The sequence below is a fragment of the Protomyctophum parallelum genome (assembly GCF_964188405.1).
Source record: "Protomyctophum parallelum genome assembly, chromosome: 14".
Classification (NCBI taxonomy): domain Eukaryota; kingdom Metazoa; phylum Chordata; class Actinopteri; order Myctophiformes; family Myctophidae; genus Protomyctophum; species Protomyctophum parallelum.
In genome coordinates this window covers 34,128,641-34,146,716 of record NC_139709.1, presented here as the reverse complement: position 1 = coordinate 34,146,716, position 18,076 = coordinate 34,128,641, and the positions used below count along the sequence as shown (strand labels likewise).

General features: G+C 41.0%; 1 protein-coding gene across 1 annotated transcript in view; it reads right to left on the bottom strand.

Moving 5' to 3' along the window:
• The window catches only part of LOC310871273 (uncharacterized protein), a gene marked incomplete at its 5' end in the record, with an annotated part of 63,467 nt that extends 49,853 nt beyond the window's left edge, over positions 1–13,614 (bottom strand). Inside the window, 4 exons of the mRNA XM_083782759.1 lie at positions 121–255; positions 2,618–2,689; positions 11,079–11,121; positions 13,574–13,614. Of these exons, the coding sequence (XP_083638885.1) occupies positions 121–255; positions 2,618–2,689; positions 11,079–11,121; positions 13,574–13,614 (291 nt within the window). The remainder of the gene's footprint in view (positions 1–120; positions 256–2,617; positions 2,690–11,078; positions 11,122–13,573) is intronic.
• Positions 13,615–18,076: the final 4,462 nt, after the last annotated feature.

Genomic DNA, 18,076 nt, shown 5'->3' with positions numbered 1-18,076 from the left:
TTGCTGCTGTTGCAAGCTCACTTTGTGCACACACACACACACACATACATGCGCACACACGCACACACACACACACACACACACACACACACACACACACACACACACACACACACTTACCTTGTCCCCTTTAATCCCCTCGGGGCCAGGCGATCCCTCTGTGCCCCTGCGGCCCTTCTCTCCCAGATGCCCTTCTCGACCCCTTGGCCCCATCGGCCCCTGGGTGCCCTGCGAGCCTACTTTCCCTGGAGCTCCCTGCAGAGAGGACAGCCCAGGTATACAGTATACAGTAGAACACATTACAGTGGTGGTGGGGAAAGAAAAAAAACTTCAATCTTTTACTTAACCCATTTTGACCTGAGATCAGATTAAAAAAATGTCTTCTAGATCCTGACAATTTTCTGAAAAAGCTATGTTTCTATGTCAGTCGTTCTTCGTTTTTCAAAAATAGAAGACCTACAAGCTCGAGCTTGTAGATCTGCTATTTTTCAATAGCTAAAACATAACATGGTGCCAACACCAAAATACGACAATGGACAAAATACTCTGTCACAAGTGAAAGTCTGGTAGTCAAAATTGACTCGAGTAGAGGTATTTTGAAAATAGCAGATCTTACAAGCTCACAACGCGTCACACCACGACGCGTTGTGAGCTTGTAGATCGGCTATTTTCAAATGGCCAACGTTGCAATAGGGCTGCAGTGGTGTATGTTTTGTCCCAGTGGTGGACAGTACCCAAGTACATCTACTTAAGTACTGTACTTAAGTACTGTACTTAAGTACAATTTTCAGGTATTTGTACTTTACTTGAGCATTTCCAATTCCCAATACTATTACTTGTACTCTTTAATCCACTACAATTATTTGACAACTTTAGTTACTTTGTAGATTGTCATTATCATTGCAAAACATGCATTGACCACTTCAGCCCTATACAGTAGATACATTGATTTCGGCCATTTGAAAATAGCCGATCTACTATTGGATCTGCTATTGTGGATCTACTATTGGATCTGCTATTGTGGATCTGCTATTTAAATGATCTACAAGCTCATACGAGCTTGTACGTCTGCTATTTTAGAAAAATCGAAGAACGACTGACATTCTTTAGTTTCGGGTCTGAGGGGCTGAATGTCATCGGACGGTGTTCCCCCAAACTTCCGTGGCTCAAATGCTGAATAAATAATCGTCCCCTGATATCAAGGACCATTATTTATGACATGATGTCACAAATATGTCACTGTAATGACCATTGCGATTATTCAAGAGTTTGAAAACGACTGCTTTTTTAAATTTAAATACAGTTCCTTCCTCCTTGCCTGAATTGTACGACTGTTCCTCAACGTGATTTATGGCAGCAGCTATAAAGCTGAACATAACGGAAGGACAAAATAAAGAGGGGAGGGGCCGAGGAAGATGGAAAGGAAGGAAGAAAGGGTCAAAAGGAAGCGAGGAGGGTACAAATGCATCAAGTAAAGACATGCAAAGACACTGTGACATTTTAGTTGATTGAATTATTGACTAAGGCACGGTGGAACATCGCTTTAGCAGGAGATTTATGCGCCCCGGCCATTGCAGTATTAAATAAAACAGCTTCGCTGACATGTTTTGTTCTAGGGGAGGGAGACCGTTTGCTGCTCTTCCTCATGTGTTTCTCACGTAAATAAAAATAAATAAAACCTCTGGTACAATGAAGTCAATTCTAATCTCATCTAACTCAATTCTCAATGTGTTGTCTCGAGTGCTCACCCTGTGGTCCAGGAGTGGGAAACTTTAACGATGGAGAGGGCCACTATATTTCCACACTCCCTCCACAGAGCCGCATTGCATATTACTGTCCTAGAGCAGCTATTTTTGCTATTATTTGAAATTATTATGTTTTGCTATTTTTGAATTGGAATCCTGAAAAGTAATTTTTTTATTTAATTTCAAATGCGTTTAATTATAGTTATGTTATAACTTTATAAACAAAATACAAATACATTAGACATGAAAAAAAGACAATAAATGGTAAATGGTGCATTTATATAGCGCCTTTATCCACATAGAATGTGCATCAATTCACCCATTCACACACACATTCATACACCGATGGCGGCGGAAACCATGCAGGGCACCAACCTGCACGTCAGGAGCAATTTGGGGTTCAGTGTCTTGCTCAAGGACACTTCGACACTAACTCTGGGGGAGCCTAGGTTCGAACAGGCAACCTTGCCGTTACCATCCAGCCACTCTACCGCTGAGCCACCGCCGCCCCATTTTAACATTTTAATACTACTCATTACCGTACTAGTTTAGTAATTAAAGCGGGTCATGTTTGCAAATCAATAATATCTCAGTATTCTGATATTAACCCAAGGGCCACATTAAGTGAACGGGCCACCAGTTGCCCATGTATGTTCTAGGGGGCACTGGAACGCTTCTACCAGCTTAAGTGAAAGTTAGGAATAGAAAACATGCTCCACATTATAGTATAAAAGGTTACTATAACACAGTGGTGGAATTACTTAGGATTTTTCTTACTCAAGTAAAAGTAACAATAATACAACAATATATAAATACTCTACTGTTGCATGTAAAGGTTGTGTGTCTGCAGATCAAACAGGGAGTGTTCGTACCAGTGCACCTTTGGCAGGGAGACATCGGCACTCAGAGCAGTCCCTGCCTCCACACGGGACCTGTGCATCCCCCTGCAAGAACACACACACACACACACACACACACACACACACACACACACACACACACACACACACACACACACACACACACACACACACACACACACACACACACACACACACACACACACACACGACAAATGATATAATGACTCACACAGTCATCAACATGCTTTATAAATGAGTAAATGGTGCATTTATATAGTGCCTTTATCCAAGGCGCTTTAAAAAGATTGTGCATTACATTCACCCATTCACCCACACACACACACACACACACACACACACACGACAAATGATATAATGACTCACACAGTCATATCAACATGCTTTATAAATGAGTAAATGGTGCATTTATATAGTGCCTTTATCCAAGGTGCTTCACATAGATTTGTGTGTTCGATTTTTCACACACACACACACACACACACACACACACACACACACACACACACACACACACACACACACACACACACACACACACACACACACACACACACACACACACACACACACACACACACACACACACACACACACACACACACACACACACACGGCAGCGGACACCAGGAAATGCAACAACCAGCCCATCAGGAGCAATTAGGGGTTCAGTGACAAGGACACTTTGACACCAACTCTGGGGGAGCCCAGGTTCGAACTGGCAACCTTGAGGTTCCCATCCGGCCATGTGTATAACTACACAAAATGTAATTCATTATATTTAAGTTCTTATATCTGTGTGCGGTGTGCACTCATTTCCCAATACATACCACCTTTTATACACTACTACTACTTTTAACCTGGCCTTATTTATTTTATTTTTAGCATCATTATAGGTGAAATGTTGGTGAAAGGTTTTTTTTAAAACCACTGGTATACAACCAACCACCCTCAACATTGATTGCACCCTGAATGCCCCTTTTAGAAGAAGAGAAGGGATTTATTCTAGGACCATTTCACTTCAGTGAGCGCAGGACGAGCTTCATATGATTCACACACATTGGACCGTGAGGCACAGACCAGATAAGGTTTAAACCATTCAGGACGCGAACCCCTTTGTTGTTTGAAACATCATGTTATACTTTAGCTATTGAAAAATAGCAGATCTACAAGCTCATAGCGCGGCACCGAGTGAAAATGTGGCGCAAAAATCTTTGAATATATATTCTTTCACGGTGAACATTTTTAACTAAACTTTTGCTTCTTGGAGGTCCATGGAACAACATATTTTCAGATGGGGGTCGGAGGCCGATTACATATAACTTTAGGGGTCCTTGACATGAAAAAAAAACCCCACTGACATAGAAACATATGTTTTCCTGAAAACTGTCATGATTTAGAAGACATTTATAGAACCAGTTCTCAGGTGTAAATGGGTTAAACCAATGATTAGGCCTATATTCTCATGTCGACAACAGCACATAATGAGCTCTGTGACCTCGAGCAGACGGAGATGAAGGCACCTGTGTGAGTATAACTTATCTCTCCATGCCTTCACAGACACACATTTTGTGTGAATGATGCCTCAACTCCTGGAACTCCGGGAATTCCCTGCATTGCAGCACGTCGTGCACACACACGTGTGGGATAAGTGCTGCAGGAACTGGTCGAACTGTAGGCCATTTTTCACAAACACTGACCAATGTTTTGCTGAAGACGACTAAATATTTGGATGTCTGTGAGTTTACACTGGCGAGGAAGGGAGGGGGGGGGGGCGTATTGGGACATCTGCTGATAAAACCGGACCAGCATTCTCATGTGTGTCCTCCCATCTTTCATTAAACAACATACCACACAACAATCGGGTAATCCCTTAATGGTGCTAAAGCCTGACGAGGCCATTGCAAGTGCACTGGATATGGAAATTGTGAGAACAGAGTTAACAGGTGAGAACATTGGCGTAACAGTGCATATTGGACAGCAGCAGGGTCAATGTAAACCAAGAGGCAGCACAAATCCCTGGACACGGCTACTGTTCACATTCTTGTTCGCCACTGCAGACATCAGTCATCCACGTTCATGCCAGGACTTATAGAGGGTATGCGCATGGCCGCATGCATAAAGTGAATGGCAAATAGAGTGGCAAAGTGATTTTAACGTCGTTTAATGCAATCATATTGGACTTTTCTGTTTGGATGTATGGGCTGTCAAGGCCAGAAAGTAGTTTTTTGGAACTCAGTAGGCGTTCCCGACTTCCCGCATAACTTCCTGGTTTGATGATGATGCCACGTGCATACCCTCTATAGTTGTCAATTTAGCATCACGGGATATTAATAAAATCTGGGAATACATTTCTTACCAAGAAGTTTCAGTGTTTTTAAGGGTTTCTACTAACATTATTATATCCCACATTGGTTTCTATTCAACCACCCTAGGGGACTTTTTGACAGCTGCTGAAAGTTGGGGTACCATCAACAACCAATATATCTCTGCTGTCGGGAGGAAACCTCATAACTCCAAAATGTTCATTTTTCAGGAAATTAAGAAAACCTTATATTTTTTAAAACAAAGCAATACAGCCTCATCAAAGTTGGTGTTGTAACTTTATATATTGTCAATTACTTCCATGAGAGGTGGTGGAGTTAGTTGCTTTAGCAGACATTTTGAGGGTCCAATGGAGTTAAGTGGTTTTGTCCAAAGCACTTTTTATTACTTTCCATTGGTTCAATATTTTCGAAACAACACACAGACGTAAATGGTGTTCAATAGCACTGATTTATGCTAAAAGAGTTATGAGGCGATTATAGCGAAATATTTAATTATACTTTAAGTAGCATGTGACGTGTCAAACTAGAGGGTTTTCATAATTCTGAACCCATTCCAAGCATTAGTTTTGCACGAAAAACACTCCTTGGGCCAAATTCAGCCATAGCCACTTCACATTTGTGATGATAATATTCCCTGACTAGAAGTGGAATTTACCACAGCTTTCTCTATGCAATGAATAGGAACATTGTTATCACTCACTGTGTTCACTAACTGTGTCTTTCATAGCATGAACCTGCTGGCTAAAACATGAACAAAACAAAACTGCCTTCCTTTGGTCCCCCTTCGCACCTTTATCGTAAACATTTAAACGTGAAATGCACTAACAAATTCAATAATGGGTTGACCCATTTAGGCCTGACATCGAAAGAAAAAAAAAAATCATCATCTTCTAAATCATTTTCTGAAATACCTACGTATGTTTCCATATCAGTGGTGCTCAATATTTCATGTCAAGGATCCCCAGAATTATCTGTATTTGGCCGCGGACCCCCCATCTGAAAATATGTTGTTCCAGGAACCCCTCAGAAGCAACGGTTTGAGTTAAAAATGTCTGAAAGAATATATATTTAAAGATTTGCGACACATTTTCATGACTTTTCTAAAATAGCAGACCTACGAGCTTGTAGATCTGCGGTATTTTTCAATAGCTGCCTAGAGTTTAACATAATGCTTAGAACCGTCATCGTCAGTAGGAGACTGCATACCGAGTACTTCAATTCCTATCCATAATTATTTCAATATTTTATTTTCACATCTGTCACATTCTGTGGAAGGAATGGATGAATAGGATTTTATTTGACCCTTGTATCTCTCTCTCACGCTGTTAAGTGGAAGTAGCAAACATAAGCGCCTATACCCAACAGTGTTGATTTCGTCGACTAAAACTAAAAATGTTCGTCGACTATACCTTTTTTCAATGACGAAAACTAAATGGAAACTAAATGAAAACTAAGCTATTATGACTAAAACTAAGACTAAATATGCTGACAATTTCGTCAACAAATATAAACTAGACTAAAATGTTAGGAAGGGACTATAGTGGACAAGAGATCCAGTATAAGTCATTTTTACAATTAGTTGCATGCTGAAAATAGCCGATCTACAAGCTCACAACGCGTTGTGGGCTTGTAGATCTGCTATTGTGTAAAAATGACGGCATCGCCAAAATACATTTTGTTCGACTAAATCAACTGTAGATTTAGTCGACTAAAATCTTATGATATTAAGAACATTCCAGGTGACTAAAATGTGACTAAAACTATTCAAGAGACTAAAATTTTCTGCCAAAAACAACAGTATCTCACGCTGTTAAGTGAAAGTAGCAAACGTGAGCGCCTCCCCACACACACACACACACACACACACACACACACACTCGCCTAATCAAAGTGTTTACAGTGGTATGACTGAAATGGATACTCTCCTGTTGCGTGTGTGAACACCGGACAATGTCCTCACATGACACCTGGGACCAGTGTAGATGTTGACAGCAAATTTCGATTTTCGTTTTAGTCATAGTCTCTGGAATAGTTTTCATTTAGTCACATTTTTGTCACCTGGAATGTTTTAGTCTTAGTTTAGTTTTAGTCGACGAAATATCATAAGATTTTAGACGATTAAATCTACAGCTGATTTAGTCGACTAAAATGTATTTTGGCGGGCATGGATGCCGTCGTAATGACTGATTTTACACCTGCTGAAAATAGCCGATCTACAAGCTCACAACGCAGATCGGCTATTTTCAGCATGCAACCATGTGTAAAATGACTTATTTTACATATACCGGATCTCTTGTCCACTAGTCCCTTCCTGAGATTTTAGTCTAGTTTTTATTTGTTGACAAAATTGCAAATACTAGTCCTTACCCGTTGTATGGACAATTTCCCCCCATAAATATATTTAAATGCTCTTCATTTTAACTTGTATAATATATTTGTGTACACACAGATGTAACAAATATACGTGGAGACATTTGAAAGGTGAAGATGCCTGTGGAGCCCCCCATTGAATGGCATTTGTGAGTGTAAATGGGTCAATTGTATACGCTGTCTCTGAGTTACATGAGAACCCCATTACTATTAGCAGTAGCGAAACACACACACACACACACACGCGTGGCGAAAGTACACACACACACACACACACACACACACACACACACACACACACACACACACACACACACACACACACACACACACACACACACACACACACACACACACACACACACACACACACGTGGCGAAAGTACACACACACACACACGTGCGTTGCGAAAGTATAGCTGCGTGCATGTAGCTCATGTGTAAGGCACGGCGAAGGAGGTGGTGAGGAGGGAGCGGACAGTGTGTTGTCGAAACAGATGTTGCGCGGAAAACTGTGTCCCAGTTTTAATCAGTGACCGTCCCAAAATGCAATTCACTTGTGACACTGGTGACACGTGATTTCCGGGGAGAGGAGTTTTGCCGCCCTGTGGCCGCTGGGGGTACTGCGCCCTGGTTGCGTTTTCGCATTTTTTATTCACTAATAAATTCATTTTTTTTTTTTTTTAAGATATTTTTTTGCGGCTTACGCCTTTATTGATTTTTTAAGGGATAGAAAGTAGGCTGACAGGAAACGGGAGAGAGATGGGGGGATGACATGCGGTAAAGGCCATGTCGGGTCCGGGAGTCGAACCCGCGGCACACCGCGACTGGATCACCAGTCCGGTGCCCAGACCGTTACGCTACGGCCTGGGCCAATAAATTCATTATTAATCATTAATGTGTCAAATCGAAAAAAGGGCTCCGTTAAGACCTCCATATTATTATGGTCAATGCCTGTGTAAAAAGTGGGAGTGATTGGTGCAGGCAGTGTGGAGCTATGACAGTGTTTCTGACACACAGACACACACACAGACACACAGACATTGGCTGAATTATAGTATGATGATGATGATGATAGTATGATATTTAGTCTTAGTTTTAGTGATCACAGCTTAGTTATAATTTTCATTCAGAAAGGTAGTCGGTTAACATTTGTTCGTCATAGTATTAGTCGACGAAATCAACACTGCCTAGGACATTTTCCAGATAATGTTCATGATATGTGAAAGAGGCCGATGTGCACTGCGTGTGATAAAATAATATAAAACTGAATTGGGGGGATCTGGGGATCTGGGGGCTGCAGACAGAGGACATGGATGTACTGTATAGTCTCTTTGTGGGGAAAATAACTTCCTGGGTGTACAAACTACACCGCCAAAAGGTCATGAAGAGCACCAGGAGAGATCACAGTATACCATGAGACTGCTATGGAGTGGAAGAGGGTTGTGAATGATGCCGGGATATAGTTTACACCTGCAAAAATACTAATATATTCTGATGTGATGTCAGGACATACTACTGTACTGATGTACTCCTACAAACACACCTGAAGATATCTTCTGATGTGATGTCAATACATACTACGCTACTCCTGCAACACATGCCTATAAAGATATCTAATTTATCCCAGTCCCTCATGGGAAATCATTTGCATTGTCCACATGAATACATGCACAGAGCCACAGTCACGCGTGAGCGCACAAACACACGCACACACGCACATGTCTTGGTCTTCCAAAGTTCCAATTGATTAATTCACGTTTACTTCAGATATAAATTTCATTCCACCAAGTAAATGAAACGTTTAGCACTCCACACACATGGCAAATTGTTGTAATTCAAACGAGTGACAAGTTGGGACAGATTATTGACCATGCAGCACCCTTTGTTTATGAGGACATTACAGGGATTGAAGCAAAATTAAATCTGCTGACAGGACATGTTAAATCTAATCTTTTTAGCGTGTTAACCTTGTAGATAGGCTTCCATAGAAGACATGCTGCTGGCCTCTATATTAATTCATTATTCATTGTTGTATTTTACAGTCTTGTCCTGTTTGCACTTTACATAATAACCAGGGACGTGCAGAGAGTGTTAAAGGGGCAGGGGCTGAAATCCCGTAAGAGGGCACTTTTGGACAAAAATAGCAGATCTACAAGCTTGTAGATCAGCTATTTTCAGGGCGCACTCTTTAGCTAGTGGAGATGCGGTGTATAACGACATGGATTTCTAAACAAAAAATGTGTTCAACGCAAAATACTGTGTTCAAGTTCAGGAGACTTCGGGGGAAAAAAAGCAATTCTCCTGAATGCTGCCTTCCGGCATGGCATGGAAAGGAGAGGCATTTGCATTTCTTTCGTGGTCTGGAGAGGGCAGTTGTTTTACAGACGGGTAAAAGGGCAGGGGCCGAAGCCCCCTTTGATGTCTATGTGTGCACGTCGTCCCTGGTTGTAACTGCACTCTGTTGTCCCACCAAACTAAATGCCTAACATGTTTAGGCTTCTGTAAAGGCTTCCCATTCTGATTCCTTGTAGATCCATAGAAGACATGCTGGCTTCACGCTGGGTGCGTCAGACAGTTATGTTTCTGTGTCAGTGGTTCTCAAACTAGTTCATGTCAAGGATATAAAGTATATATGCAATTGGCCGCAGACGCCCATCTCAAAATATGTTGTTTCAGGGACCCAGGGAAGTGTGATAATGTAAAGCACTAAACTGTTCCTCCCTGCAGGTCATTTATTCTGGATAACAGAATAAACAGAGACAGACAGATCAAAACCACTTTTGTCACGATTTCTATTCTTGTTTGCAAGAATAGAGCAGATGTTCATGTGTTAATCATATTCCAGACTGATGAAGTAACGTTATGGATTGTTGGGAACTTGACCCCCAAATCAGTTCTCACAAGTGAAGTACTGTATTTTGTTTTTTAACGTATTTATCATTACTTATTGCTTAGCTTGGAAACATATTAGCTAAATATAGCAATTCAAATCACTCATAATTCTCAGTATTTCTGTAATTTCAGTGACAAATCTTTGCCAAAACACTGAAAAGCAATTTCACATAATCTTTAGTTTTCAGAAACACATACCGGTACTTCAATAAGCTACAATAAGCATTTATTCCCAGAAGAATTATGCAGGCCCACAATTGTGGTCTCATGATACAGTATATTAATGAGTAGATGCTTGTTATTTAACTTAAACTCTGTACTATAGTTAGGGTGTCCACCCTGAGACTGGGATGTTGGGGTTCGATCCCTGGTCGGGTCCTATACCAAAGACTACAAAATTGGACCCAATGAGCACTGACTCCCTGCTTGGTACTCAACATCAGCATCAAGGGTTGGATGGGGGTAAATCCCAGCTACATACTAGCGTCATGTCCAGGGAGTGTACTTGTACATCAAGCTGCCTCACGCTAAGGAAACAGGAGATACCTGTAGGCCTATGGGCCCTATGGGCCTCAAGGCTCGGCAAGGATTACTTAGTTTACAGGATTACCAAGGCCTTAATAGGCCTCCTCCCGTTTGTCCAAGTTTGCCCAGCTTGTAGATCTGTCTTTCCCCAGAATAGGGATGCTATAGGGTTCATATAAATTGCCAACATAATAATTAATTGCATTTTTATAGCACTTTTCCAAGTGCTCAAAGCGCTTTACAATGGTTCATTCATACATTGGGAGCAATACATGGAGTTAATATTGTATTTCACCGGCAAAGGGTATAAGTGAAGACATTTTAAAAGCACTCACTGCATTGGCCTGCTGCACAGAGGTGACCAGGACAATGATCCACCTGCAAAAGGAACAAAAGTCAAGTCAAGTGAATTCACCTTTTTTATATATAGCACTACGCATTAAAAAACAAGAAGTTAATCCGAAGTGTTTTCAATTCAAAATAGCATCATGTACTGTAGACCCCATCCAATAGGCTACAGTTAAAACAAACGCAGTACAATTTAAAACACAAACGTTATTTGCCGACTGAGCTGAAGGCAATCGAGAAAAAGTTGCGTTTTCAGCTTGGAATAAAAATGTTCAATGATGGAGCCAGTGCTGTTTTTGGCAGCAAATTTTGATTTTAGTTTTAGTAGTCTTTTGAATAGTTTTAATTTAGTCTTAGTAACAAATGCTTCCGTCATACAGTCTGGACTGGAGCAACGGGAGCTCTATCATGAGTAAAATTATAAAGTGGAAGTGGTCAGTGGAGCCTCCTCCGAGTCCCCACTTCCATTTCGTCTTTAAAGGAGAATTCCAAACTAAAAGGCTTTCTTACCTTTCTTTGTAGTCGTTACGTCCCCACCAAAGAGGTCCAGGTGTTATTTTGTGAAAAAGCTCCTTATTGGCTATTTCCCCTACCATAAGCCCTAAATGAATTGCATTGAATTGAATGGGAATTGAATGAGGCTATGTGGTGTTGTGCTAATTCACTTATTTCCATCGCTCAAAATTATAATTTCTTTGTATATATCCTCTCTTCATAATGTAAATATTATCCCAAGCGGCACACTTTACTACTTCTTTCGATGGAAATAAGCGAATTAGCATAACACCCCATAGCCCCATTCAATTCCCATTCAATGCAATGCAATTCATTGAGGGCTTATGGTAGGGAAAATAGCCAATAAGGAGTTTTTGCACAAAAAAACACCTGGACCTCTTTGATGGGGACGTAACAGCTACAAAGAAAGGTAAGAAAGATAAGAAAGCATTCTAGCATGGAATTCTCCTTTAAGTAGCCTTGCAGAGCCATGAGACCCACAGGGCAGGAGCCTATATCTCCTGTTTCTGTAGCGTGAGGCAGCTTGGTGTACAAGTACACCCCCTGCACATGACGCTATAGTATGTCGCATTTCGTCTTTACAGTCGTGCAAATTTATCCCAACATAAATAGAAATCATCTAAGCATTATGTAGTTTGCTGCTTAGCAGAAATGGAAATAAGAAAATAAGTTCTAAAGATATTTTAAAATATATTTTTGTGAATGGAAAGGACAAACAGATTACTCGGTGTAGTTCCAGACTCTATATAGCATTCAGAGATTGTGGAATATAGTTGTCTGGCTAGTGGCTACGCAAGACTAGCCAACAGGCTTATTTTGTTTAACCCATTCTGGGTGGGAACCCCTTTTGGTGTTTTTTGTTTTACCCCCTCAGGCCGGAACCCATTTGGGGTTCTGTACAGTATGTATGTATAGTATTAAAAAAATATATATTATATATTTTTTTATGCTGCTATATAAATATTTTCAGAAAACTTAAGTCAGGCTTTAGAAGGCGTTTTTAGAATCGGAAAAAATAATTGGCTTAAAATATTATCTATATACAATACATACAACATTCGTGAATCCACTTGCTGACCAGCTGTCGTTTTTATAAGGGGATATACGGTATGTGACCATAACAACCTATATAGGGCAACCTATAAGGCAAGATTTTCTAAATTTAATTTTGCATTATGCTTTACGTAGTATGTGACATGTCAAACTAGGGGGTTTTCATGATTCTGAAATCTATTCCAAGTGTCCCCCTTTTACTGATATGGTTACAGGATGTAACCCAGGCAAGGAGGAAGAGGGTTCACTTCTTGTCACAATTCTTTCCATTTTGTACTGATGCTTTGCAGGTGTGCGTGCATGCGTGCGTGCATGATGCATCTGAATCTACTGTAAGTACACATGAGTGTGTGCACGTAGTCGTACAGTATGAAGTGTTTGAAAATAAGGAATGCACATAGGCAGCCAGATGTGTTGAATACCTAAGTAAACAGCGAAAGTGTAAGGAATGCACATAGGCAGATGTGTTGAGTAAACATGCAATAAGAATGTTTGTCACCAGGAATTTACTAGAATTTACTAGATTTACCCTGTGAGGGGGACTGTGTATCTGGCTAGCATAACACATCCCTCATAAATGTCTATTATTTTCTAAATACTTTCAGTGGGTACTGTGTAGAACAGTATACACTATACAGCATGTTAACAAAAAGCGTTGAAGGGACTTATAAACAACAATAAATTACAGGCATCTGTTTCTTTTAGGATGTAAGCTTTTCTCCTCGCATTAGTAATCGCTAGGCCTACTGATAATGAAATACTCTCACTTCAGGACTAAAAGGCTTTTTGAATTTGAAAGTACATTTGAGGATATCAGGAACTAAGGGGATGTGCAATGGTTAGCATTAGACTTATAGAAAGTTAAACTTATGCAGTTCTATCTATGCATAGATATATAAAGTTCAGAACTTACCCAAGTGTGGACAAAGTCTCAAAGCTGATGTTGACTCTCATTGGTCCTCTTTAGAGATGAGTCCTCTCCTCAGTACTGCCCCCTGTGGCAGAAATAAATAGCTGTCTGTCTGTCTGTCTGTCTGTCTGTCTGCCTGCCTGTCTGTCTGCCTGCTTTCTATAGTGCTAAGGCAACAGCATTGATTTGATATTTTACTTTCAAATAATCTGTATGGGTGGCTGACTGTAACAAACCACTGTGCTATGATTACAAAAATAACAGTAGCCTATAGTCTGGCCTATTGAACCTAATTGGGACAACAGCAGTGAAAAATTGATACAACTGATAGAGAGTCAGTGCACCATGCAGTCTAGCTCTGGTCCATAGCTCTAAATGCAACGCATTAGAGCTATAGGACCAGAGTATCACTGTCCCACCATGGCACCATGTTACATGATACATAGTCAAGTCTATATTAAGAAAGTGAAAGTCTATCATATATCAAGTCCATCCATACACATAGCCTACATTATATTAGTGTGGAACTGCAGTCTGGAACATATTGCAGCCTTGCAGGCATGGTCAAAATGTAAAATAACTTACCAGTGAAATGCAGTCAGAGACGCCAATCAAACTTCATGTAGCGTTCTCCAGTCTACAAGTTCAGCGAAAATAAGCGACCCTTTCTCCTGACACCTCTGTTTGCAGTGGACACACATCTGTAGCTGACCTAGCTGTTGCCTTCCGATTGCAAAGATGCATGAAAGATGGGAGCGAGAAGCGGAGTTTGCAGTCAAACACCACACGACGACGCGGTACCGCCCCCCCATGATACACGCGCTCTAGACGAACAACTTTATACAAAACGAAAGCAATGGGGTCGACATCATCATCACAGCCAGATGTAGAGCAGGACTGGAGGGTGAAGGAGACAGAGACATCACTGTCTGGGTCTGGGAGGATCACAACAACCGCCCCACGTGTTGCTTTCCGCTGAAGTTCCGCCGCCGCGCAGGTGTGTGTGTGTGCACCGCGTTTGTTGTCCTCTCTCTGTCTGTGCTGTTGAGAACTTGAGACCGGTTCCATTTTCCATAGTCCAGTCAGTGTCACTATGAGAGCATCATGGTGGCTTCCACTGGTCCTGTGTGCTGTTATGCTTATGCTGCTGCAGCGCACTGAAGCAAACAACCATGTAAGTACACTATTTATTTTTGTAGTTAATATAGCTTCAGTTAAATGCATTCACTCACATTTCAGTGGAGATGTCAGGCCTTCTGGCAGACTATAGCCTATAGACTAGACTCGAGCCCATGGTTAATACTGTATGGACTATGGACTTTTATACTAGCTTAAGACTATAATCAATGACACTGCTGTGCTGTGCTGTGCTGTGCTGTGCTGTGCTGTGCTGTACTGTACTGTACTGTACTACTGTACTGTAAACTACAGTACTACTGTACTGTACTGTACTGTAGTACAGTACAGTACAGTACAGTACTGTACTGTACTGTACTGTACTGCATCTGCTTCCTGTTGAAATAAGTCAAGACTCAAGAGTGCTGAAACATTGGTTTTAAAATTAATCACTAAACATTATAAACAATTAACTGAGACTGTAATTGCATAACTGACTCAGAATTAAGGATATGTAGCTCACCAGTCACCCCAAATGACTATAGGGCTACAGTCAGAGTCTACACTACAACTATCTTAGCAATCAGTCCTGTTCAGCTGTTGGAGGAACAGAGTAAGGAATAATGTAGTGAACAACAGTATATCAACCCTGCTATGTTTATCTGACCCCAGACAGTTCAGTACACTTACTCCCTTTTCCCATGAGCATACACACATACAAAAACCTTTACAGCATCACGGCAGTTTGGCTTCATCTTCATTATTATCTTCTCGTTGTTTGTTTATATTTGTCTTCGCCGTGAGGTTAGATGTTATTATAAGATTATCTTTTTCATCAACCTCACTTTTTTCCCCTCCTTCAGTTAGGCTTTGTTTTCTCTGTGTTGTCGTTGTAACTTCAACTGGAGTGTTGCTGCTGCATTGAACAAATGCCTGTGAATTTTCTTTTATAAGACGGTATTTATTTTTTTACATTATAGGATAGTTGCTGAAATGCAACACAGAGTCTCCAGCCAGATTCAAACCAGTGGCGATGCAATCATGTGTTTGACGCGCTGTGTGTGGGCATCTATTTAGGCACCCCGACTGTCACTGATACACACCGCACCTCTCTTAGTAACTCTTTTAGTATGAGCTCATCTGCAAACAGCTTCTATGGTTATAATGTGGATAGAGTCAACCATAAACAGTGTATTTGTTTGCAGTCCTGTGTATACACCCTGTTTTAAGAGGACTGTTTAGTCTGAAAACACACGTGCGAACGGGAGTATTTAGACTAGCATGGAGAGGGATTTGAGTGAGAAAGAAATAGAGTTCAGAGTTGTTGGAAAGTAAACAATTTACCATTTATGCATTTAGCAGACGCTCTTAATCCAGAGCGATTTACATTAAGCAATAACAAAAAAACATGGCAATACATCACATCATCATATACATAAAAAGTAGTTATCATGAATCATACAGTGTAACAGTGGAATATCTATGAACCTATGCATAGTATTGTGCTATGTCTACGTAAAATGCTATCTAAGTTACATACGTTGAGCCTTTGCATACGCCTGTAAGATTGTCGGGGCTAGGGCAAGTGCTACGGGCCATGATGGAGTCTGAAGAGGTGGGTTTTCAGACTACGGTGGAAGATTGGGAGTGAGTCTGCAGTTCTTTCTTTTCTTTTCAAAATCTTTTTGTTGTAATTTCAATAATATAAATCTCAGAGATCATAGGGCAGACATAATGAAAAAACTATTATTGCGCAAAACATGCCCCTTCAAGACAAAAGAAAATACATTTTCTCCCCTTCAAGTCCCAATTTAGTAAAGCCAATTCCCAATTCCCCAGCCTCTCTACGAGTACTCCATCTCTGCCCACAATCAGTTATTGGGAGGAGTCTCCAGTTCTGATTGTAATGGGAAGTGCATTCCATAGTTTTGGAGCCAGAAGGGAGAAGAGTTTGGGACGTGTGGAGCGTTGTCCCTGCGTTTTTAGTGAAGGTACTTCCAGGCTTCAAGCAACCCTGCGTTGGCTGATGCGCGGGAGGGTTTGTAGGGTTCAATCAGACTTGCAAGATATGGGGGTAACATACTTTTGGTTGCTTTAAATGCCAGCATGATAGCATCAGAGTGTTGTATTCTGTACGGGGCTGTAAATCTGCGGAGCTTGTACATCTGCTATTTGAGGCGAATGTTCCCCCCAGAATAGGGTGAAATGGTCAAGTGGACAAGTGGTTAAATTCCTTTTATGGTCACACAGCCAAGTAAGCTACACAGAAGAAAAATCATGTTTATTTGGTTTGGTGACAAGCATAAGATGGCAGCCTGTGATAACGATGTGAGGAGAGACAGCAACAAAATGGAAATGCACTTTCTACGACAGTAAACAGATGTTTATTGGCCAGAACGGGCAATAAAATCCTGGTCTAGTTTTTACTTACACTTCCTCATTTGCTTAAACACAATTCCTGAAACATTAAATGCATTCGCAGAACTGTACAGTAAGTCTAAATCCAAAACGGTATGTCAGTTTTACCACAACACTGTTTCACCTGCAATATGCCCTAAGACCCTAAACATCTGGGCCACCGGCGTGGTGGTCCGGGCACCCTAGGCCAGTGTTTCCCAAACTCTTTCATGTCAAGGACCCTCACATTGACACTAATTAGCCCGCAGACCCCCATTAGAAAACACACCCCCATAAGAGAAGATTGTCACGGCTCTAGCAGTGATTCTCACCCCGTTTCATTTCAAGGACCCCCAAAGTTTGTCATGCATTAGTCTACGGACCCCCATTTAATGGCATTTCTATCTCTGAGACCCCAATTTATATCATAAAATCAATGTTAATTTAACTCTGAGAGTGTACGGGTCCGTTTGGTTCCATTTGTACACTCTCAGAGTTACAGACCCATAAGGGTCCATTTGGTTCCTGGCTATAATTTAGCTGGGGAACCCCTGGAACTCTCTCAAGGACCCCAGACCCCACTTTGGGAACCACTGCCCTAGGCTGCAATGCCCGCAACAGTGTGTTGCGGGTTGCGGGTTCGAATCTATAGATCTAGACCCATCAGCAGCCTACAAAGCAACTCCATCACATTCACAACCCAGTCTATACCATTATAGATAAACATTCAAGCCGACAGTACCACCACTATAGTAACTAATATTATTAATCAAAATGTGAAAGTAATTACCGGTAGTTATATTACGAGTTACTGGAATTTATACATAATATATAATATATATAATGTCAATGACTGACATTTTGTTCACCATTATGCTAACATTAGCATTTGGTGTTAAAGCATGCAATCAAAAATCAAATGAGTTAATGTTGTGGGGCTTGTGCTTACAGTTTTTATAATATGTTGTGGTGTTAGTGCGAATGTGTGTATGC